Below are 25,375 nucleotides of genomic sequence, written 5' to 3'. Positions count from 1 at the left end.
GATTTTGAATACAGAGTGAATGCACTGTAGTTAATGAACTGTTTAACTGAGTGTTCAGGCCCTCTGCAATACTATATGTTTGTGTGTGTGTGTAGGGACTTACATACACCTATGTAATTCTCTTGTTTAAGATACATACAGAGAGAAAGAAAGAGACTTGCAGTGTAGGAGCATATGTATGTCCCATGTGTATCAGATTTCATATTTTAAAGAATATTCCATGAAAGTAGTGCGTCTCAAGTTTCTTTGTTAATCTAACAATGTACAAAGAAAGTATAAAAGTTCATCAAGTGAAATCCACGTGGCTTCTTAAAAGTAGAGTATACATAGCTGTTAGAAATAAATCCAAACTCTTTACAAAACTTATAGGAGAAATGTAAAATTCCGTGGTAAAAAAATTTTGTGTCAATCATTTGAGCATATTAGGTTTAAAATGCTTTAGCATTAATAATATTCTCCATGTTCCACACAAATCATCCTTAATACATTAGTGTTAACTCATGTTAACCTGTAAATTAATACTAATACAGTATTGTTTGTTCAATTCTTCACACTGTCTGTTGGGCAGATTCAAACTATAGAAATGAATGCTGTCCTTGAGTTCACTGTTGGTGTTTGCAATATACAGTGCTGAAATGCTAGGAATGGAGGGAATTGCAGAAATAATATTTTTTAAAACATAAATGTTTACGATTTTTCTTCTCCTGTAATAATAATAATATTCTGGCATAGGTTAGAAGATATAAATATTATACTTACTAGAGTCAAGAGATTTATACCTTGTTGAGTATGTCTCTGAAAGAACTCTTAAGTACTGTAATCTCTTTGCTTCATCCACCATTTAGTTTTCATAGGAAAATAATGAAAGTTTTCACATACTGTTCTATTATTGACCCAAATACTGTAGATTTCTTGGCAATTAAGTGTCAGAACGTTTTATGTATGGACTCAAATATATAATCATAGATTCGTAGAATCTTTAAGGTTAGAAAAAATCTCCAAGATTATTGAATCCAACCTTTGACTGAACACTACCATGTCAACTAAACCATAGCACTGAGTGCCATGTCCAGTAGTTTCTTGAACACTTCCAGGAGTGATGACTCCACCAGCTCCTTGGGCAGCCCATCACAATGCCTGATCACCCTTTCACTGAAAAAATTCTTCCCGACGTCCAAGCTGAACCTCCCCTAGTACAGTCTGAGGCCATTTCCTCTTGTCCTCTCACTAGTTACCTGGGAGAAGAGACCTATCCCCAGCTGGCTACACCCTCCTTTCAGGTAGTTGTAGAAACCAATAAGGTCCCCCGAGCCTTCTCTTTTTCAGACTAAGCACTGCCAGCTCTCTCAGCTGCTCCTCGTAAGACTCACTCTCTAGACCCTTCCCCAGCTTCATTGCTCTTCTCTGGTCATGTTCCAACACCTTAATGTCATTTTTTAATTGAGGGGCCCAAAACTGGACACAGTACTCAAGGTGCGGCCTCACCATTGCCAAGTACGGAGGGACAATCACTGGCCTGGTCCTGCTGGCCACACTATTGCTGCTACAGGCCAGGATGTCATTGGCCTTCTTGGCACACTGCTGGCTTGTGTTCATCCACTGTCAACTGGCACTCATGCTGGGCAGCTTTCCAGCCACTCTTCCCGCAGCCTGTAGTGTTGCATAGGGTTATTGTGGCCTAAGTGCAGGACCTGTCATTTGGCCTTATTGAACCTCATACAACCGTTGATCCAGCCTGTCCAGATCCCTCAATAGAGCCTTCCTGCCTCAAGCAGATCTGCAGCAATTCACTGCATCATATCAGACTTAGTTCTCTTTCTGTCATGCTACATTATGTTTCTTTCCTTGAAATGTTTTACAAAATTTCCACAGGATACTTGATTACTGCTGACTTTATAGATATTTATAAGCATTCACTTGTATGTCGACTACAGACAAAAAAGTTCTATAAAATATTAAATATCAGAATACAAAGAGCATTCAGGAATTCACAGGAATAATTCACAGTAAGTTTTGCACTACTTGTATTAATATGGAAATCTGGTTTGGTTTGTTTTGGGTTTTTTTATAATTATTATTATTATTTTTGCGACCAGTGGGTTTATTAGAACACTAAATGATGGGGCATGTTTTATCATCACATTTGATGTGGTATAAGCAGAAATTTAGAATTGGCAAAAGCGTATTGATTAAACCTTCTTCTGACACCAAAAGTGATCTAGAAAACCACTATTTTAGTTCCTATTCAAACTTATGCTGGTTTGGGTTTGGTTTGGGGATTTTAATGGTTTTCTTTTCAGCTCTAACACTTCTTTCTTGTATCACATTTTATTGTGATTTACTGCTCTAAAAATTATCTTCTGCTATACTGTTGAAAGCCACTGAGGAAGCTGCATTTTAAATCAAGTACAAATCAATTCTATCAGATCAACAATAAGGCAGAATTATGGAGGAAAGTAGAATTTAGAGTCAACTTGAAAGACAGTTATATATGTGAGATATAAAAAAGTTCTAGAGAGTGAGTATTAAAACTGTGAGTTTGGTACAGTATGTGCACAAAGGGCTGAATGGTATTAATAGAGTAGTAGATTTATTTTGAAAAGTGGTATGTAGGTCCATCAGTGAGATAAAATTGTTTTCAGTGTAGCATTTGGTTAGATATGGTATGTATGATGATCTTCTTTTGCTAAAATGAAGTCAACCTTTCTGTTTGCCAGTTGTTGAATAATAAAATAGCTACTCAGTTAAAACATACAAACCAATCTATTTCATAACTCATGAAAATGTTTGATATGCCAAATCAGTACTATTAATGAAATTCCTTAATTATTTTGTCACTGATCCCTGATTTTGTTATAACTCTTTTTCACCATCTCTTTAGCACAAACAACTGAATACATGGCAGAATCACTCAAGATATAAGGACTTCTGTGCTGATACATTCCTGTCTATCTGCTCAGGGACTTTTACAGTCAATATGTTAGACAGTGGAAAGCTGATGTTATAAAGCTGGCTTTGCTCAGCACTGTAGGATATAGGAAGAGACCACATGTTGACTTTAAAGTTGAAATATAGTATAGCCATTATTGGATATGCTCAAAATTTATTTTTTCCCCGGAATATTGCCATCATTATACATATATATCTATATATCTTTGAGTAGTACTTAGATGAACTGCAAATCAATATGCTGTTATGTCAAACTTCCATGCACTTCTACATAACCTTTCTTTTATTCAGATCTTGTTGCATACTTGGTAAGGGAACAAAGACTTAACTTAAAAGGTTATAACTTTTCCATGCTGTATACTGTCCAAATCTCATTCTTCTACAGTATTTGAGTGGCTGTACTACAGGATCTCTTAGGAAGAGAAAGTTTAACCATAGTCTAAAAGAAAGTCCAGACCCACTTTCATGCCACAGGGTTTGCCAGCCTGTTCTCTAGTAGATTTAAATAACTGCTGTTCTTCTGGTTTTCAAAACGTGACTCAGAGAAAGCAGTGCCCTATGAGGACACTGGTGTGAAAAATGGCTATGAAATTTGACTGACACATATTGCTTCCATACCTCCGTGTCTCTAGTTGTTGAATAATGTTAAAGGAAACCTTAAAAAAAAGATTGGAAGACTTGGCCTGTATTGTGTCTGTGTCAGCTGTTACTGTATTTACCACAAGAAGGGCATGTGATGACAGACTGGAGAGAAAATTATTTCTGTGGCCACAAAAAAGTAGAAAAGAGAGAAACAATTGTATCTGACAACCTGTAGAGCGCACTGTGGAAAAGTGCTGAGAGAACCCAAGATAATATCTACTTTCCTCATTTATTTCTCTCTAGCCAAAAATAAAACTTTTCTGTCTGTGGAGCAACATGGTCCCTTACTGAGATACTCAAGATAGACCTTAGTGAACTGTCACAGGAGTCAACAATCAGCTGGGCTTAGTAGGCTCAGGAGAGCATCAGACTATTAAATCTTTGATTCTGGCAGGGCTGAGTCATGTGGCATTATCTGTTATGCCATGAGGATGTACCAGCTGAACTGGAGTTTGTTTGTGTGGCTCTAACAGGATGCATGTCCTGTGTCTTGCCCCAGTGTTCATGAGCAAAAGCACATTAAGATGTCTTGGTGATTGTAGATTGAAATACCCGTTTAATAAAAGAACATAGAGACTATAGCATAGGCATCTTTAATGTAAGCACATACTAGAGTAAATGTGTCTGCATTGAACAAGTAGTTTTTGAGACAGTACACACACCTTTCACTTCACTGTTCCCTCCCATGTTCTGTAACATAAGAGTCTTTATCAAACTTATCCTGAAAGTTGTTCATTAACTAGAAAGTGGAAAGAAAGTGCTTTCCCATGGTTAGGCTAGACTGTATTAGTCTCATTCCAAGAATTTAGTAAGTGTGTGAAGAAGTGAAGAATAGAGCTATTGCTTATATTTCAGCAGCTAAGAAATCTGAAACATGTATGAATTTAGTAAGAATCGTGTCCAAAGGATTAGAAATATGTTTGAATAACAACTTTTCAAGGTCAGAATGTGTTATCTTGAGAAGTTTGAGTCAAAGAGAGTAATAAAATCTTATCATGAGGCCTCATTTGGACTGCAGTGCCCAGTTTTAGAATCACAGAATGGTTTGGGGTTGGAAAGGACCTTAAAGTTCATCCAGTTTCAACCATTTAGTTCCATTTAGTCAACTGGCATCTAGTTTCATCTGTTCAACAATTTTTGAAGTGCTCCACCATAGGAGGTGGAGAGAAGGGGAAGAAGCCTCTGCTCTTATAGGTGGAGATTAGTGAGAATATCCCTTTGGTCAGTTCGGATTAGCTGCCCTACTTGTGTCTCTACCCAAGATCTTTCCCACTGCCAGCCTACTGATGGGGGGCAGAATGTTGGAGACAGTGCTTAGTCTGTGTCAGCACTGCTCAGCAGTAGCCAAAACACTGCTTAACAACACCTTTCTAACTATCAGTGCTAAGCAGAGCACTGTGAGAGCTTCTGTGGGGAAAATGAACTTCGTCTCAACCAGTCCCAATACAACTTCACAAATAAGACTAGTAATATTTTCCCTCTTTGAAAAGGCAGGAGATGGAGACCTGGATAAACAAATTATTTTCTTAAATAGATAACATAATACTAGGGTACTTCTTTGGAAAGCTTAAGGCTAGAGTCCACGCTTCCGAGTGACAAGATAGGACTAACCAGTAGACCAAGGTCAAAGCAGGAAATTTTCACTAGCACAGAGGAACATGGCAGATTGGAATAGCAGGTAGGAAGTCAATGATCTCATTTTGCAAGGGTGTGGGCATTTGTATGACTGAAATTACATGCAAGTGTTGCAATGATTGAAACTTTATTATGTAGCACATAGCTTTTTAGATGTATCTCTGAACAGATAAGGAGTCACTGACATATTTTTCATTAAAATGTGTGGCAGAGATTGTTTTGCATAGGAGGATCAGCAATGTATTGCTGTCAGGTTGACCACCTGGTCACTCAGCTTTTATAGATGGGCTGAAATTGTGTGTCTTTCTGGAGGTGTCAACAGAGGCCCAGCAATCAGTGACATTTTATGTGTTGGATAGTTGCCTCTGTGAAGATTAATACTTTTACCATCCCATCTTCTGATGTTAAATCAATTGATATTGACACCTGTTTGACCTGATAGAACAGAGAAAGAAATCCTAAGAGTGTAATTTATGCATTTCTTATGCACCTCTCATTAATCAATCCTGCTAATTAAGACTTTAATTTTCTTCTCTAATTATGGTAAGAAGGAAAAAAATGTATCCTTAAAAGGTGTGCGGGAGAGAGCTTATCTTCCTAAACCATGAGGCTTTCACAGGTAGCTCTACGGCAATCATCAGCTAGAGGGATTTCAGCGACCATCTCTACTTATGTGGCAGGAGGGCTGCCCAGGCTGATTTCATCTGAGATGTCTTGTTAATCTCACTGAGCAACTGGTGAGCTTTGTCATCCTCTCACCTCCACCCTGTGCTCCAGCTTCTGCTTTATCCACTGTTCTTCATGGTCCTACAGCCCACGGGTCTTCTGGGGCATTCCTGGAATCAGCTTTCTGAGCCCGTGGGCCTCAGGCTCCATCAGGGTGCTGCACCCTACAAGAAGCAGAAATCCTAAGAGGTAGCAAGAATGTTGTCAGATTTAGAGGGGAAATGAAAATAAATATTTTGAACAGACATGAAATCAATTTAAAATAATGACTAACACCCCTGGCCAAAAGGAGGAGGTAGGTGATGACAGCTCAGCACTGTGTCATCAACATCGTTTGAATTGCTGCAGGCAAGAGGAGTTTTCCCAGAGACTTCCCAAGTGCCCCCTGTCGTGCTGCAGCCCAGGGAACCTCTCTGGTTTGTGTGTCAGAAACATTATTAGCCACAGCAGGTAACATGTGGGAGGCTGAGGTCATGTCCCAGCAGGTGAGTGCTATGCAGCTCTCTTTCAAGAAAGGGTGGGAAACACCTTTCTTTAAAACTGATAAACATTTGTGCTAGCTGGCGTGTTAAAACTGCTGTGGTCGCACCTCCACACGTTTCTGTACGAACACCAAGGCAAAAAATGTAACCTTGAGACCAGAGGTAGCCAGACCTTCACCTGCCTGTATGCGATAGCCAGCAGATTCAGGGGGAGGTGGACTTGATTTGAGAAAAACATTGTCTCCCTGACACTGAAGGATTTTGGTTTCTCATTGCGTGTGGGAGATTGGTTGTGGAAATCTTGATCAAGGAATCCTGAGTGATGCAAATCAACTTCAACTTGGCATGTCAAAAACCACACCCTGATATTTGATATTTCAATGAGAAATTTTTGAAAAGAATCGTGCCAAATCTATCATAAATAAAGGAGTTTTTATGTAAATATGACTCTTCACTTATCAAGACAGTGCAGTATTCTGCTGTTAAGACAGGGAATAATAGCTGAACCAGTAATCTCTTTTCAAGCTGAGTAAAATGTGAACTGTACATAAATAAGTTCTTAAAATCTGTTGTATACTAAAAACTAATTTTCAAGATGCAATGATTCTACTGATGATTTTAATTTAATTGCTACTTATCTCAAAGAGTAAGTCAAGTTTTCTTGCAGATGCAGAGAGAAAGAGGGAGAGAAATGATATGATGGAAGCAACATATATCAAGACTGAGTTGTCATAATTTCACAGTCATTTCTGTCTCCTGTCCCTCTAGCTTTATGTCTCTTTAGCTTCTCTCTTGGAAAACTCACAGCGGTCATATTATTCTGATGTCTCTATTCTACTACTCATTTCTGAAGTACTTTCATTGCACTTAATTTTAATATTTAAACAGATTTCTGACATCTTGGTTTGAATCTTTTAAGGAATTTTTGAATTCTCCCATTTTTAATTTTTTTTTCATTTTGCAATATACATTGATACTGCAACATAGGAATTTGAGATAAAATAATGCAGGAATATATTATAATTGCAGTTGTATCCCTTAGGACAGACCTCAAGTAATGCAAAAAAAATTGCCGTCATATATAAAAATAATCCATTAATGCAAAAGTATTTCTTTCCTCAGCAGAACTAATATCTTTGAGTAGCTTTTTGCAAGGCTTGTCTTAAGTCCAAGTTAGTGACTTAAAAAGGAACCCTTTTTTGTTCTTGTTTATATCAACAATTTTGTAAGTTTTCACTTTTTTAATCTGCCTTTGCTGAGCAGGACTAAATCACCTGCAAACGGTTATAGGTTTGGCATAGCTTAAAAAGGATGAAAGGCACCACAAAGGAGTTTCTCTGGTCAAACAATATCAAAAAGTAAGTATTTGAGATTACCTGGTACAATTACTCTGAAATTAATTAAAAATAAATGTTAAATGAACCTGCCTGACATTTATTCTCCTCCAGTCAGTCAGGCATTTCATTTGTTGTATTGCCAGAAGAGAAAAGGAAAGAAAATTCAATTATGTGGAAGTGAATTCTTAATGAAAAAAAGCAGTTCAATCACTTTGACACAGAGTTTAAAGAATAGTTTTTGTATGAGTGCTCAGTGAGCTGCAAGTCCAGTTGATAAAATGGAAACACTCTTCCAACTTTTTTAGGATAGGTTTTGCAAATAATAACAATCTCTTTAGTCCCTTTTGCATACATTTTCCTCTTAAGGCTGTAAAAGTTAAGATTTATGAGTTTGGGTTGTGATTTGAAATGGAGTGGAATTTCTGCAAAACCAGTGTTTTACAGTTAGAGTTTAAAAGTTCAATTACTTCTTCTTCAAGGGAAATTTGGCAATTTGACACAAGTAACAATTTAAAATTCATTGTGAAAAATTGGAGGCCTCAGTTTTAGATGGTACCCACTCATGCACTGTAGTTTTAAGCATGAGAATGGTTTTGCAAACATTGAAATATTAGACACATATATAGGAGTTTGCAGTGGTGGGTTCTTAATGAAAATTTAATTTAATGAAAGGGAAATTGGAGTGTGTGTGTATATATAGATAGATATAGATACTGGTTTTCCCAGAAAAAAAGGAATTTCTTAAAATACTGCAATATTAAGTGAGATGATATTTTGATTTTAAGTGTATTTCTCCTGGATCCTGTTCTATTATAACGTCTTTCATTTGTGAGGTTGCAGTACACTTTTCTGTTATTATTCATAAGTTTTGAGACCAGGGTTTAGGATACCCTATGGCCCTCAAATTTAACATTTTGTCTGATTAGGCTTTAAATGACAGTGGTTTTCCTATGGGCTAATACATGTGTAGCAGTACTTTAAAGGTATAAACCAGAAAAAAAATTCCCATATGTGACAATAACTAAGCTATTTGAGCTAAACCCGTTATTCTGTGAGATGAGAAAATGAACCTTACTTCATTTCAGCTGGAGCATGTAGGAAGAAATTGTCTGGCGCCAGAAAACAAATTAGTAAGCAGAGACCTGAAAACTATTAAAGTTTATTTTAAGAATGTGTTGCCAGAGATCTAATAAATTTACTTGTTGCTGCAGGCCATGCATGTATGAAGTCTTACTAATCCAGGTGGTGGGTTTTTTCTTCAGAGGGATGTGCAGGGTGTGGATCTTTAGGAAAAAGGTATTCTGCTTTAGGTAATACGGGCATTGTTTAATGATAGACATGACAGCTTGAGTGGTATGTTTGGGTTTTCTCTGTTACTACTCACAAGGCAATTTAAAGTAATTGTCTCATGCAAAGTTAGTTTGTGACTACACAAAGTGCTAATTAGTTTAATGACAACGTAGAAATAACTTTACAGTAACAGAATAATTCTTCTAAACCAAATGAGTCTTTTTGTTGCTATTTTAAATATTCCTAAGATTGCTTCTAAAGTATTTAAATTTACAGGTTTCCCAAATTACAATTCAAGACCAGTTGTGTCTGACTTTTCTCAGGACCCTTTTTTTTCAAGAAGATGGCATCACTGGGCTTTAGTTAGCCATCTAGACTGGAGGGTTACACACCTGTTCTTCGATGGAGTGGGTCAGTTCTTTCCAGAGGGTGATTCAGCTGTTCATAAAAGATGTACCTGCAGTTCCTGAAGATGTAGTTCTTTCCACTCACTGTGCCTAGATAGCTAGCTTAAATTAAACATATATCTTTTACATGATAACATTAGATTATATGACTACTACCTTTGAGTAGGATCTCTTATAGGATCTCTAAAACAGATCTGTTGTCTTCATATTTTATGAACCAGGAGCCAGTTGATTGCTCCTGTGCACTGGGACCTAAGCAAAAACATTCTGTGTTTTGCCAGTAGTGGTTTTTCACTGAAACTATTGAATTTGTCTGCTCTGAATTTTTTTCTGCTCAGAAGCAGTCATCATCCTGCAGAGCAATTCCTTTGCTTACAGCATGGAATCCCAAAACAGAAAGTGGTTCTTTTGGATTCCCTTGAAATCAGTTACAAAGCTAAGCACTTAATATCTGTAAAGGCTTTCAATCACACACAGTGCTCCAGTATCAGTTTTTCTGATGATTCAGATCGGGTTCCTTTTTATCCACTTTGCTCTTTCCTTTGAAAACTCATAGCTCTTAGTGCAGCCAACAGACTGAAGCTATCCTGGATTTTGGGGAACTAATTTGTGCTGAGCTGATTTAAACTGAAATTAATTTAAAGCTATGAAATTAAATGGCTGAAGAGGCAGTGCCTATTTGCTTCCACAGTTTTTGTTAATGAAAATCAGGTTAATCTCTTAATCAGAATCTGGTTAATCTCCTGCAGAACTGGACACAGACTTGAATTGGGAATTCCTTAAATTAACCCAGTGTGAATCTCCAGACTGTGCTTGGAGACATCCTTAGTCACGCTTAGTTGAATTTTACGAGGATCCAAATTTAATATGCACCAGCTAACCTTTACATTCACGTCTCATCTCTCAGTTCCTCTTGTCTTTTTGTAACAAAGCAACTACACAATATTCTTCAGATACTTCTTCTGCTACGTGACTTCAAGCATTTATTTAGACTGAACCCAGGCAAATGTGGCCATTCCAACTTGATTCTTGGGGATAGACATAAAATAAAAGTGAAAAAAGAGTTACAGAAACTACTGAAAGACGGAAACTGTCTGCAGTTCACTGGATACCAGCAATTACACTCCAGGCAAACTAAGTCCATAATGCTGGGAAGTGTGTGTTTTCTCATGAGAAGTCAGAGAAAGCATTGTTTTAGTCCCTAATCACCAGGGGCTAGTTTAGGGGGTTGGTTTTGGCTATTCTGCAGATATATTGAGTTACAGTGGCAAACAGAGTGCAGGAGGGTGCAGAGTTCAGCAAGTTATTTTAGTAATTGGAGTCTGTTATAGTACATTTGAAAGGCACTTACAAAGGTGAAGCATTTTAATGGGTTTCTAATTGGATAAAATCATTAAGTTAGCTTATGCATTGTTGAGGTAAATTCAGAACATTGTGGTGGCATATTTTATGTCCTGGCTTTACTTAGGCATTTCACTTCTGCAGTTTCCATACGAAATTAAGTCAGTTTTATAGGATATTCCTTTTCTGATGGTCATGGAAGAGGGAATAACATATGATCATAGAATCATAGATTAGTTTGTGTTGGAAGGGACCTTTAAAGGTCATCTAGTCCAATGATGTGCTGCTCCAATACATTGAATACAGAACATTTATTATCTATTTTATTGCTGGGATTTTTTTTAATAGTTTAGCAAAAAAACAAACAACAAAAAAAATTTACTTTGCCTTTTTGACCTGGAACTAGAGTGTACTGGCACCATGACACAGTATACCAAATCAGAGTTGTTGAAACTATGTGCCTTGAACTGAAGATACAATATCTGTATATTTATTCTGACTTGAAGAATCACCTAAAATAATGTGTTTCTCCTGTAGTCTGATAAAAACAGGTTTATACTTACCATGAATGTCTAATAAATAGTCTGGGGAAGTGGAAAGTGCTAAGGTTTACAGGGTGCTTCAAGGCTAAGTGAAGAATCATGATGCTGGGGGCTAAGATTTTGGTATTTCACATCACATTTTACTTCTAGTAAAACTGTAGAGGTAACTTTATCCTGGCATATATTAACTGAGTCGGTCTGGCACAGAAAGGTGCTAATCAGAGAATAAAAAGCGGAACAGATTTCTGAAAGTGGACAATTCCCTTTTCTTCCCTCTCTCTGTGTCTTTGAACTCAAATTCAGGAGTGGGTTTCCTTTTTCAGATGTTTCATGTACCTACTGCAATGAGGAGATCCATAGCAAAGAGAAGGACAGAGTAGTGCCAAGTAACCTTGTCTAAGTGAGGCACCCGATAGGGTCAAATATTTTGAAGCAAGGAAGAAAAACTGTAGCTTTTGCAGACATGCAAACAAACCAGCAAGTATTGCATTACCATAAAATGATTTCTGATCTGTTAATATGTCACAGTTGCTCTGGTTCTCCTTATTAACATCCTTTTGCAGTCTGTTTAGAAAGCAAAATAAGAACAGGAAGGAGAAAAGACCAATACTAAAAAATTTGAAGAAACTCTTCCTATTTTTATTTACTGGTTGTTCTTTTCTCTGTCTTTCTTGTATTTGATATATGTTCTTTGTCCTAGAAGAATTTATGGGTTTCCCATTAAACAACCTCACCTAATGACTAAGGAGAGCAGATATGTTGTACCATGAAGCTCTTAGAGGTCAAAGATAGCTGTGTTTGTACAGATGTGTCTTGTGGACACAAAGAGTCTGTATGGCTATGGTTATATACGGAAGGCACTCTTTTGCTGATCCATCTCTGATTTATGCCATGGATACTTTGTAGGGAAGCCAATATCTGCATCAAGATGCATTAATTTCTTTTGTATCAATAAGTGGATACTGTGATGTAGTTATATGCTTTTATTTATGAATTAGGGTCTGGGGTAACTCCTAGGGACAGCAAAGCTACAATTAGACTTTCTGTATGGAAGGGCCATTCTTTATGGCCTCTCAGGTCACCAGTGTTAAAGAGACTTGAATTATTTTTTATGCTGCCTTCACATATCTCTGTGATCTGGCAGAAAACTGGAACTGATTCTTTCCTTCTCTGAGCTCTTTGCATCATGACAGAAGGTTCTGACAATCTAATCCATATTTTTTCATAGTGGTTTTATAACTTTAAAATACCTGAGCAGCGTGGTTGGAAAGATAAATGCTTAGATGAGAATATTAATATTATTATTTTTCCTTTTAAGCAGTTTACTGACCAAGTCTTCTTCCTCCTCCTCTTTTATTCATGTTGTGTAACTGAAACTGGTTTTTCCAGATGACTTGATCTTTTTAGGAATTTCTTGTTTGATGACCTGTGGAAAAATAATACATCACTGTTTTCTGACAGGTGAACAATTTACTGACATGACTCCTATAAAGACCAATTCCAAGTTACATCCATCTTTGACTTGTCATATTCAGGCATATCTTCTCAGAAGGTTTTGTCCTCAGAAGCCTCAGTCATGAAATCACTTTGTGACTCACCTGTACTCTAGATCCTTAATTTTAGCTCTTTAAAAAGTTTTTAAATGTCTCACAGCTCTTGCCAACTTGTTTCCTGTAAGTGTCTATCTGCACCACATCCTGTGTAGCATCTTCTGATTTAAGCACTGCTGCACTCTGATCTCTGTCAGAATTCAAGAAACAAGTTTTCATGCCTTACTATAGCAACATCTTGCCAACCACATCTCACTGATATATAAGCAAAGATATTTTGGATTTACCTTGTTCTAACATGGCCCTCCTTCCTTTTCCTTAGTGTTGAAAGTAATGGCTTCCCTCTCCGAAGTTCTCAAGCATTTGTATTGCAAGCACTTGTCTGGAAGAAGAACAAAAACAAAACTGTCACTGTGGTATAAAGGCCTAATTACTTGCCCAACAACTAAATGTTTGACTGTGCCCAAGAGAAGTGCTAGTGAGCAATACACAATTCATCAGCATCTAGAAATATTATTGTAGGGCAGACAAGTAATAGTGAATCAATTGAAGTAGCATGAGTAATTTTATTTCTGAAATTTTATGATTTCTAAAAGCTATACTTTCAATATTCTTTACAGATGTTATGTTTATGTAGTGCTTGGCTCTACTATGTGGTAGCAGTTTCATCTAGATCAGGCATGGGGGAATTCATCTTGGCAAGGATTAGGTGGCTGTAATTAAAGTGTCTACAACACAGGGTCACAACAAGCATTTTTAAAATCTGCTGGGGAAAAATGCATGTATTTCTGCATATTTTGAGGCACAAATAATCTCATTCAAAAAGAGGTTTAGTACTGCGCATTCTGAAAGGTGAACAATATATATTTCAGAGGCAGAAGTATGTCTGTAAAAATGGAGGCTTTCGTAGAAATATAACTTTTTTATTCATTGTTGGTTTTCTTGTATTCTAAGAGAAAAATAGAAAGAAACTGCTGAAAGGAAGAAATAGGTGGAATGAAGACAGTATCAAATCTTTTATATTGTCTTTCTTGTGGTTTTTTTCTTCCTAAATTTTGTTTGTAAGAGATCTGTGTGTAAGATGTAGCTTGTGTGCCTGTGTCTACAACACATTAAACCTTGAGTTCTTTGGATAAGAGAACAAAATATGCCAGATTTGTTTTTGTCTTCTATCCTTTGGCTAGAATATCTTTTGTCTAAAAGGGTATGAACTCTGCTAGAAGATTTTCCTTCATCTGGGAGGTTTCCAGTATCTGACATTCTCATTTCTAGTAAGCTCAGGTAGCAGCATTTTTTCTTACTAATGTTACTAATTGGTTCTCTCTCATCTATTTCACAGAAAATGTTCATCCTTTTTTTTTATCCTTCTGTCAAATTATGATTAAATTGGGCAGTGTGTTCAAGGGTGGCACACAAATGGCTTTTCTCACTAGATTAGAGAATAGGGCGTATTCTGTTACATTTGTCCCCAGAAACTAGTGTGAAGATATAACATGGCTAACCTAATGAAAGTGCTGGTGTAGTTACTGCTGTAACACTGTAGTTACTGGCTCTCTTGTGGTGCTCATTACAGCTTTTGATATGTGTGTTTGTAACCTTCCCCTTTATCAGCAACAGTAGAGATCAAAAGAGCAGAAAGAAGCAGGGTGAGGAGTTCAGGGAGATAGTCCAGGAATCATTTCTTTCCTTTCCTTTACGCAGTACCATTACCTTTATGTGAGATTGCTCAACTGTAGTTCTTGGTGTTTCCTAGTAGACAGGTCAATAAAGAAATGTGGAAGTTTATCTTTGAAGCAGAGTGAAAACCTGTGGAATGGCTGCCTAATTTTTCAAGAATGGAAGAAACTGGAGGGGGTAAACCAACCTTCATTTGTCTCTTCCTCCAGTAGTTAAGCCGTGAATTAATTGAAATAAGGAGATATGTTCTTCTGCTATTCAGAGGAATTACTTTATTCACTGCCTTGTATACAGAAACATGTTAACTTCTGAAGAAGTATTAATTTTCTTGCACATTTTATACAGTTGTTACCTGAGCAAACCTTGTTCTGTAGCAGCACCTTGTGGGAAGGAAATTAGACTACAGTCTTCCACATGAGACAACATTCCCGGAAGACAGTTGCTGAGTGAGCATCTACCATCAGTGAGCTGAACAGCTTGTTTTGTTATTGCTATAGAAAGTAGAGGATTATCCTGAGTAATAAAAAACATATTCAAGAGCACGATATACAGAAATTGATTTGTCATGCCCTTTTATCTGTGGCACCCAGAATCCTTACAGTGACAAGAAACAACTTTTTGCTGTGGATAATCAGTGAACAGGTGGAGGTAAACTGTCCATGAGGAAGTAAAGCTATGGTGTATTTTATCAGAAATGCATCAATCTGAGATATTCAATCTGTTGTATAAATACTTGATTTACAGTCAATGAAACGGGTACTAGCTCTTTTTATTAACTTGCCAACTGAAAAAAAAAAAAAAAGTAGTGTTTTTAACTGGACCATCTGTTTGCATTTTATGTGTTGATATTGCTTCCTTAGCCTTAAGAAAAACTCCATAAAGCCTGTAATGTCAATATGTATTTCCTCTTGCTTTGTAGTTATACAAATACCACTAATTGTAGACACAACAGCTTCATTTCTGCTGCAAGTGAAAAATTAGGCTAACTCATGTTCAACTTTTAGACTGGTGCTTAATGTTTTAGACTGGAGTTAAATGACTTCTGTATTATCCCCTCAAAAACTTGGAGGGATCTTTCCTGTATTCCTGCATTGCTGCGTGTTCAAAAAGGGAACCTACTTCTGTGGATAAATATATATAGGCATTTTTGTTTGAGGAGGACTGTGAAGGTTCTCTCAATTATTGTATGAGGAAATAGTCTTCAAGGCAGACACTGACTTGATCCATGTTAACAGCCATGTCCCTAGCTGAGTGTACTGCAGGCTGTCCTGTGCTTTGAATTCCCAGTGTTTGAGTGCGCGGAAACCATCCACGTCCAGTGTAACTGCAGGCAAGCTGTTATGCTACTGCTACAGTACCTTGGAGAGGATTCCTGGAGTCTATTTTCTTCACCAGGAGTGTTGCTACTGTGGTCTGTGTGTAAAAAGAACTGAGGGCGTCTTTTGGTGCATTGAAAATTGACTCTCAAAACACATTTCAGCAGCTTGCTCAGTTCGGGGCAGTCATCATATTGCAAAGATAGGTCATTGCAAAGCAGTTAAAGATAATTCCAATAAGCATTTTTATCTCTCTAACTCTTTTCAGATGGCACAGGCAATCATACTCAGTTCAACAAGCATTTAAGCTTAGGAGGGCCTTAGCATAGCTACAAACTGTGGTGTGCATCGGGGATATGTAATCTTGTTGAAGATGTGAAAGCTGTTCCTAAAACCACACAGAGCTGATGTGTGAACTCTAAACCAAGAAGTGGAGAAATATCAGGTTTTTAGTTTTTAGTTTGCATAGGTAAATTCAATCTAAAATGTGGTAGGTATCATCTCCACTCTCTCAGAATGCTAAGGGTCTTTTAGTGCTTCTGGCAGCCTGGTGGTATCGGGGAAGTTCCACATGATGTCCTACATTGTGTGTTACTTGAAAATACCAATACAGATCTGCAGCAACCTGGGTCATCCACATGTTTTTTTTTAGTTTCTAAAATAGGCACTCCAAATATGTTTTAATTAATTCTTGATCTTTTTTCCTTGAAAAATAAGAAAATTAGGATACTATGCATCTAAGATAAAATTTATTTCTATGTGTACCAGGTGGATCATGGTTGAGTTCTTTACTTATTTCTTAGTTTTAAATCTTTAAAACCTTTGGATTGTGATTTCCAGGTAGATACACAATTTACCCAGGGTAGAAGGTTGCATGAACCTCAAAAGACAAAACAGTCTTTAATAAAAAAGTTATAATTATATCATTATAATTTGGTTTTGCAGGAGGCAATAAGCTGAAGAATCAACATTTTCGCCTAAACTGGGCATGGATCTCCTTAGAAAAGGAGTATTACTTAGTAAATGAAGACTCCAAATATCTTGATGTTGTTCTTAAACGGAGAGGTTACCTGGGAGAAACGTCTTTTATAAGTAAGTTCAATTCTAACTTTATTAATTGCTTCTCTAAATCACTGTCCAGCTAGTTGATAAAATGTATCAATACAACTACATCCTATTACTGGTGTTTCATGCTAAGCAAAATCTATTCAAAGCAATATATTTATTTATTAAAGCAATTATCTTTTGTTACACTAAGTGTATGATTTCTTTAGTTATATGTTGAAATTTTCCCCTTTGGATTGTTTTTTTTTTTGTCTTCTGCAATTAATTTTTGACTAAACAACCCAAACAGTCCTTCTTTCTTTGATCTGATTGATACCACTCTTGATTTGTTTCACAGAATACAGTTCCTGTCCAGATTTTTCTTAGCCTATAAATACAAAGAGTTGTAGCAATTGGAAAGACAACAATAAACATGTAACATTTTTCAGGAAGACTATTATAAGCTGGTCTGTTCAGCAGCTTCGAGCATTAGCCTCTTTTTTTCAGTCAATGTTGGCAGTCATTTGAGGTTGATACAGGAGGTGTTGAAAACTGTTTGCAGTGTCTGGGGAGCAAAGAGGTGAAAAAAAGATTGTGTTATCATATTCTTCAACCTCACACCTGTTTCTAGCTTCTGGATCTGTTCCCATCCTCTGATGCACTTGCACCAAGGAACATTACCCTTGTACAATTTCATGTTGAAACCTATGGCGAGCTTACACTGCTTAGAAAAAGCACTCAATTTAAAGCTGTTTTTGCAGATATACATAAGCATTTACCTGGCATGGAGCACAAACTCATACTTAGAAATCAGGTTTCTGTTTAAGTCTCTTTCTGAATAAGAATCTGAGTTTCAGGTAGTGAGATGTAATTGGAACACCTGTTTTGGCATGAGATTTAAGGAATATAGGCCTTAGCTTACTGGATCTAATTTAAAAGCTTCTGTTTTGAGCAGTGAACTAACTTTGATAATACAGTTCTTTGAAAGAAAGAAAAAGAATGGAAGAGATAAACGAAATACAAAGTTAAGGATGAATGGTTTAAATTAATTTTTGGCACTGAATAACAGATACTGATGTGACTAGTGATCCTTCAGGTACAGCCCTTACAGAATTTTCTGTAAGCACTGGTCCATGTGGAATGCCAAAGTAGCTGAAGGGTTATAGGTTGTATAAAATATTGGCTATGACTTAGGAGGAGGCACAAGCCCGAAGCAAGAGAGACCAGGTTTGTAGGGACAGGCAATATGTTTCAATGCATTATACATTATACAGGTGGAAAAAACAGTCAGAGAAGGGAGGTTTGAATTCTGTTTTCTACAAACCTGAGAAAGGCCTTTAAGTGGCATTGTGGGATTTAAACAAGGCCATAGGCATGAGTTTGAGATAGTTCTAAAATACTGATTTCCATGAGGACCTGTTAGACAGCCTTAAACTGGGGTGAAATGCCAATGAAAAGCTATTTTAGAGCAGTCGGAGTCCAAGGCTGAAAGGCCTGTGCTATTTCTGTGGATTGAGTTGTTACGGATTTTATCCCATGGCCTTGCAGTTTCAACTTCACTTGAATTTAATGATTGTCATTATTCAAGTTTTGAAATAAGAGGATAACAATTTTTAAAAACGCTTATTTCAGTGGCAGTGAGAACAATGGCTCAGATTTTGCACCTTCTTTCATCTTTATTCAATATGCTATACCCATTTTGGTCTTTGTGTTTTCCTTAGCTTTCCGTTTAAAGGCTGAATTTTTCAGAGGTGTCTTTATTTTTTCCAAGAGAAAAACATATTTTCTAGGTTTTCAGTCAGCATGTTATTTAGATGTTCTGGAGCAGAAGAGAACCTAGAATGCTAAAAGGCATTGTTGTCTGTTTTGGGCATCTATAGTTGAATCATGGGGAAATTGAAACTTGTCTGTAACCTCAGAGAATGTAGAATTCTCCTAGTAAGTAGTTTTACTTTGCCTAATTCTGTCCAAACTGCTTTTCATAATGTTAACTGATGTGCTTGCCCCTCTGTGTGTGACATCCAATTTAAAATTGATCAAGAGTAATGGATTTGGCATGGACATTCTCCATGTTGTGAAAAGTATGTTTTTCTAAATCTTCTTTTTTAAAGATGACATAATGGGAGAAAAATTATCAGTGATGTTTTTAATGACCTGAACTTCTGATTTTGACAGGTATTAGCACCAAAGATGGTACGGCCAGGAAAGATAAAGACTTCAGAGGAAAAGCCCAGAAGCAAGTGCAGTTTAATCCTGGTCAAACCTTAGCTACATGGCGAGTACGGATTTTGAGTGATGGTGAACATGAACAGTCTGAGTCCTTTCAAATTGTTCTTTCTGAGCCTGTCATGGCAGTTCTGGAATTTCCTGCTGCATCCACAGTGGAAATTATTGACCCAGGAGATGGTAAGAACTTTTCCAGAACTGTACTGCCAGTATGTGCATATACCAAAAATAAACTGGAGGGCAAATGTTATGTGTAACAGTGGATAGTAAATGTTACCTTTCCTCAGAATATTTCTGAAGACAGATTTGGGCATTGGCTTTTGTCCTCTCTCTCTTTAAATGCTTCATGAATAGCTAACTCAGGTAGCATGCTTTTATGAAATACCTATATTTTTCCTGTGATACAGTATTTCTAGGGGCGTTTTGTTTGTTTGTTTTTATTTGAGGTATAACAGGTTTTCCATTAAATATGTTTGCAAATAGAATTTATCTCCACAGATGGCTGAAGGCTGACTTGATTTACTCTGTCATGATAATTCATGTGGCAGAGGATGGCACAGGAAAGTCTAACCAGAGTTTATCTGACATCCATATTTAGTCACTGAGAAGAATAGAGTTTAACTTGAAAAGCAGTATGTATGAGACACAGAAATTACTAGAAAATGTGTTAAATCTCTTTGTATTTTCTATGATCAATGAGATAGCACAACTCAGGATAATTGTCTGAGGCTTCTTAATGCCAACAACCAGTTTTTTCTATTTCTTATATTACGGTAAAATTTTTACAGTCCCAGAGAATTTGCAGTAATTATACATAAAGTGAAGTTGCATAGGAGAAAATCAAATACATGGCTGCAAATCAAGGAATATTTACAGGAAAAATAAAGAGAGTACTGGGAAGGACTGCATTTCCTAACAATCTTTTGTAACGCAGGGTGTATCAAGTTCAAATGCTTACTGAATCAAAAGTTTTAGTCTGTTAGTGAAAAAGATTTTGAAATTTGTTGATTTGAGTGGTGTAGTTTTAAGGACCAAAACAGTGAGCTTGTTTGGAAAGTTGTACCAGCCCCTTGGTGTATGGGACATGAGTTAATATTTTATTCCAAATATAAATTGCATACAGATGTCTTTTCTTATACCAACTGAGATGGTGTAGCTCTTTCTCCTCTGAGCTTTTATGTTGTTTATAAGGTCTGTTAAAATTTGTAGTGTCATTTTACTCCTAGTTGAATAATTATGAGAGAGAGAGGAGACCAAACAAACCAGATTCCTGCATTTTTTTGAAGGATAGAGTTTTCCATTTTATCAACTGAATTCTAAAGGGAGAAATAGAAGGAACAAACTGGGAGCTTTTGTAGTGTTACCTTTTGTTTCACTTTAAAAGAGAAAGATAGGAATTTGGGTTTTTTCACATTAAATTCTTAACTTGCTGGAATAATTCATGTGTCTAGATCCTACCAAACCTGCATTATGTTTCACAGCAGGCTTTTGACCTTAAATTGTGCTAGTAGTATTTTCTAGCTGGAGAAATAAAACCTGGGACGTGTTTGCAAAGAAATCACCTGACAATTTTCAGAACACTGTGTGCTACAGTACTCTGAAATAATGAAAAGATTTGCTTTGTGCAGCCAGCTGATACCACTTGATTTGATATTATACAGAAATATGTTCTGTCTGGGTTGCAGTCATACTAATGAAACTGTAAAAATGCTTTATAATTATATGCATAACTACCTTTTGTTCTTGAGTGTTTGAGAGAACAAGAACAAAATTGATCCTGAATCCCAGTAACAGCATAAAACTCATCAATCAATTTAAATGAGTATAAAATAATGAAGGAGTTTAAAATGCATTTTGGTGATTTTTTCCTCTGAAAAAGAGATCTGATACGCTTTGGAATTAGACATTTTAGAGTGAGATTGCTCCCCAGACTTCGCTAATTGTATTGGCTAGGTCTCCTTTGAGTAAAAATAGGGTATAGACATGTAGCCAGCTCAAATCAAATATCCAAGTCAGAGTAAGATATCAAGAGGTCAGCCTTGCTCCTCAATGCCAAATCATTTTCGTGGTTATCTTGATGCAGTAAGTTACCGAATGGCCTTGGAGAACCACAGCCCATGTGTGAGCTATGGTAGTGATACTCCTCTCATTAACAGTTAGTAATGAAATACCATGGAAATAAAGACAGACTTTGTGGACAAATTCTCCAAACTATCTTGTACCATTAACCCTAGATAAATAGTCACATTAGAGACCACCTAATAAGGACTTGTGAATTCAGACCTAATGATATGATTTTCTTTTCCATTTCTGAAATGCTAAGAAACTCTTTACTTCTGTCACCCTCGAAGTTTTACTTACAATTTAATAGCATTGCTGATAAATACGAGTTACTTGTTGCACTTCAGAATATTCCAAAATGCTCTTAGCTATTGTACAGCTGACATTATGAAGTGATAAATCTACATAAACAAAGGTGTCTGTTTTTTGCAGAATCAACTGTCTTCATTCCTCAGTCCACTTATACTATTGAAGAAGATGTTGGTGAATTATTTATTCCAGTCAGAAGAAGTGGAGATGTGAGTCAGGAACTGATGGTTATCTGCTACACACAACAAGGTAATAGAATCTTCTATAAAATGAAAAAAAGGCCAAAAGGATCTGTGTTCTTTATACTTTTGCAAGATTTTTATATGCTGCCCCATATATACTGGAAGTGATAAGAACTGAAAGTACTGCAGTGATTACCCACAATATCCTTTACTTGTTTCTATCTTGAGAAAAAATTATATAAATTAATATTACTTAATTGCCATGCTTCTCCTTCCTCTGACTCTCAGTCTCTTATTAATTATATGTGTCAGGGCATGGGGTCTCTACGCCTCTGGTTTTATTTTTTTTTTATCTGGAGAGGTGAAGTAATATTTTGTGTTAAGTGATCTGGAACCAAAATAATTTGTTTTTATCAAATTCTATCTGTTCTAGTCCTCCCATATCTTCAATACAGATAAAATTTACTAAGTAGTCCTCACAGGGGCTACTTTGTCAATCTGTGTCTTCTGTGATAGACTACAATATTCCTTCTGACTGGAAAGCTGCAAATGAATTTGAGGAGCCACGTACTTGTGTGGTATCATATACAGAAGTAGTTTGTGGATCTCAGAAATGTAGCCTGGTCAGAGGTTTCAGCCCATCTTACCACCAAAAAGTAAATAGAAATTAAAAGATAATGAAAATAAAATTCCGCTTATGTGAGGGATTCTTTATAACCACAGTATGTATAGTGACTGTTTTCCTTTTGTGCCTCAGGAACAGCATCTGGCACTGCCCCAACTTCTGTACTTTCTTACTCTGACTACATATCCAGGCCTGAGGATCACAACAGCATTCTACGTTTTGATAAAGATGAACGAGAAAAAATGTGTCGGATTGTCATCATAGATGATTCCTTGTATGAAGAGGCTGAGACCTTTGATGTATTGCTGAGCATGCCCATGGGTGGAAGAATTGGTGCGGAATTCCCAAGCACTCGTATTACCATTGTGCCTGACAAGGATGATGGTAAGATAGCATATAATAAAGTGATATTTCCAGTTCAGGACAGAAACAAAAAATAGCATCACATTCAAATCAGCATGTAGAAAAGGGAATTCGAGATGGGTTTTTGAAAGTATTTAGTATTAATATCTTATTGTTTGAGAAAATCACAAGAGTAGTGATGTCACCTGGCATGGGCAGCCTTGTATGTCTGATTCAGGCCCACTGCATTATGCTGCAAAGGGCCATATTAGAAGCCCTGATGGAACAGAAACCATCTAGCAGCTCCTAAGATTCAAACTATATTTCTTTTGATTTGATGCTGCATTTAAATTTCTGCCTAGAAGTGTCTTTTAATAAAGCAAATATTCAAATGACAGCAATGTTGATTTAGAAATCGTCTCAGGAAGGAAGTGCTGACAGAATTATGTCTTTTGTTCAACTGGTTAATACCTTTGATATATTGCATTGAAAGGGACATTTCTGGCGGTAATTAGAGAAAGGTCTGTGACTAAGGCAGAGTAGAATATGTATCACCCATGCCTTCAAAAATACATGTAGATGTTATTCTGGCCTCAAGCCTCTCCTTCCGAGCCCCTAGCATTGGCATGGCAGCTCTTTTTGTAGGAGTGGTAGCAAAAAGGTTTCCTGGTACAATTGCCCTCATTTATTCACGGAGTTTGGAGACTGACATCTCAACTGTAAAGTCTGTGGAAGGAATACTGATAACTATTGTAGCCCTCTCTGTGTGGCCATAAACCATCTACTGTGACTCCATCATATTTCCTAAAGACTAGTGAGAGGGATTACATACTACAGTACACTTTTGAAAGTCTGATGCCAAAGTAGACTATTACTATCAACACAGTGATTTCTCTCTAGTTAAGGATACAAAAGGCAGCTCTTAAAGGCAGGAAGTTCACACCCATCTAATTGCATCATAATACTGCCTGAAATTTCTCACCTGTAATCCTGTGACAGAGGTTACTTTGTTTTCTCTGTGGAGCATTTGGGTAATCATATAACATCTATTTCAACACTTTGAAAAAACACTTCTTGTAAAGCAGCATATTGAATGCAAGCTGTAGTAGAAATCTTCATCTGTCTTTGCTATTGTAATAAATACAGATTTATTCATGTAGGGGTTTCTTTACAACAGTTTGATTTTTATGAATAATTTTGATGAATTCATGAACCTTACATTTTGTAAATAGCAGAGCATAGAATATTTCAACAGTATCTATTAAGAAATATAAATCCTTGAAGAAACTTATTACCCAAATTTTGAAGGTGTTCTGACTGCTTAAAATGTATATGGAAAGTTTGGGATAGGGAAAATGATTCTCCAAGGCATTAGTTAATACAGATATCAGCTGAAATTAGAGCACATAACTTTAGTGGGAACCTCAGTACCCAGGAAGGAACGCTGTTATATACATTTTTTGGCATTTAAATTAAGGTATTGTCATTCATGGGCTTATACAGTCATTTTAACAGAGATCTAGGCTGACTCTGAATAAGAAATGATGAAAGTTTGTCAGTCACAACATAGTATAAAACAATAGTTTTATATGAAAACTCACACAAAATATTAGAGAAATTGTTGAGAAATCTTCATTTTAGCGCTCCCATTAGAAAACAGGAGGAGTAATTTTGTTTGTATACCACTGTTCAGTTTTAAGGTCCTGCATTTATGAGCACAAATTGCCTCAGTACTACAAACTTCTATACACAAACTAATTTAACAAATAATAATCTTAAGAGATTTATTTAAAAAGCTGGGGAAGTGTTTGGGGACATTAGAATAGAACATTTTCATTATGTAATGACTGAAATATCTATGTCTGTTGATAAGAGTAAACAATATTTGGGATATTGAAAGATTAGAGAGCTTTGAAGGAGAGATTCGGATCCTTTTTTTACAAATATTCACTTGTCTTTTTTGCACCCAAAATGTTGCATATGAGATATTTGAAATAATGTGACAGAACTCCTTTTTTGCTTTCTGTATCAGTGAAAGTGCTTCCACAAAAAATTTCAGAGCATTCAAAAACTTATAATAATTCACTTACCAGTAAAATTTTCTACCACATGCTTTTTTAGTTTGTGTAAAAACATAATGCATGACAGCGGAAAAGTCTATGTGTTTTGTTTCATTTGAGATCTGTTGCACTGCCTGTTCTATAAAGAGCAGAGTACAGACTACAGAGCAGATAAATTATAAGTTACACCTTGTATATTTATTTATGTATCCACATGCATACACAGACACATATATATACATACACACACAGGGATTTATGTAATGTGACCAATTTAGCACACTGGCAGTCATGATTGAAATTCTTCATAACTAAGCAGAGGATTTTAAGCAGCATTGGTTATTGTCGATTACAGTGCACAAAACTAATTTGAACAAGTTAAAGCAGTGGGCTTTGTGAAATAAAAATAATTTTCTTTAGGTTTTAACAATAAAATTTAATTCAGAAAATACTTAAGAGAATAAAAGCTTTAGCTTTATATATTATAGCCTATCAGCTATAGCAATGTTATAATACTAAATTCTGTAGTCCACTTTAGTCTCTTCTTCACATCTACTGATGTATTATTTTTCTCATTGTTTATTTAAATTCATCTTCTACTTAACAACATTTCTTTGGACAAATCTCATAGC

General features: G+C 36.4%; 1 protein-coding gene across 1 annotated transcript in view; it reads left to right on the top strand.

Annotated features, from left to right (window-relative positions):
• The window catches only part of FREM2 (FRAS1 related extracellular matrix 2), a 124,438-nt gene that overhangs the window by 48,209 nt on the left and 50,854 nt on the right, over window positions 1–25,375 (top strand). Inside the window, exons 3-6 of the mRNA XM_050331611.1 lie at window positions 16,840–16,986; window positions 19,114–19,344; window positions 21,658–21,783; window positions 22,474–22,725. Coding sequence (XP_050187568.1) covers window positions 16,840–16,986; window positions 19,114–19,344; window positions 21,658–21,783; window positions 22,474–22,725 — 756 coding nt within the window. The remainder of the gene's footprint in view (window positions 1–16,839; window positions 16,987–19,113; window positions 19,345–21,657; window positions 21,784–22,473; window positions 22,726–25,375) is intronic.

Source organism: Myiozetetes cayanensis, unplaced genomic scaffold, assembly GCF_022539395.1.
Source record: "Myiozetetes cayanensis isolate MyiCay16 unplaced genomic scaffold, myiCay2020 scf5-8, whole genome shotgun sequence".
Classification (NCBI taxonomy): domain Eukaryota; kingdom Metazoa; phylum Chordata; class Aves; order Passeriformes; family Tyrannidae; genus Myiozetetes; species Myiozetetes cayanensis.
Note: the sequence above shows the minus strand (reverse complement) of the source record. Positions and strands in the feature narration are given on the sequence as shown.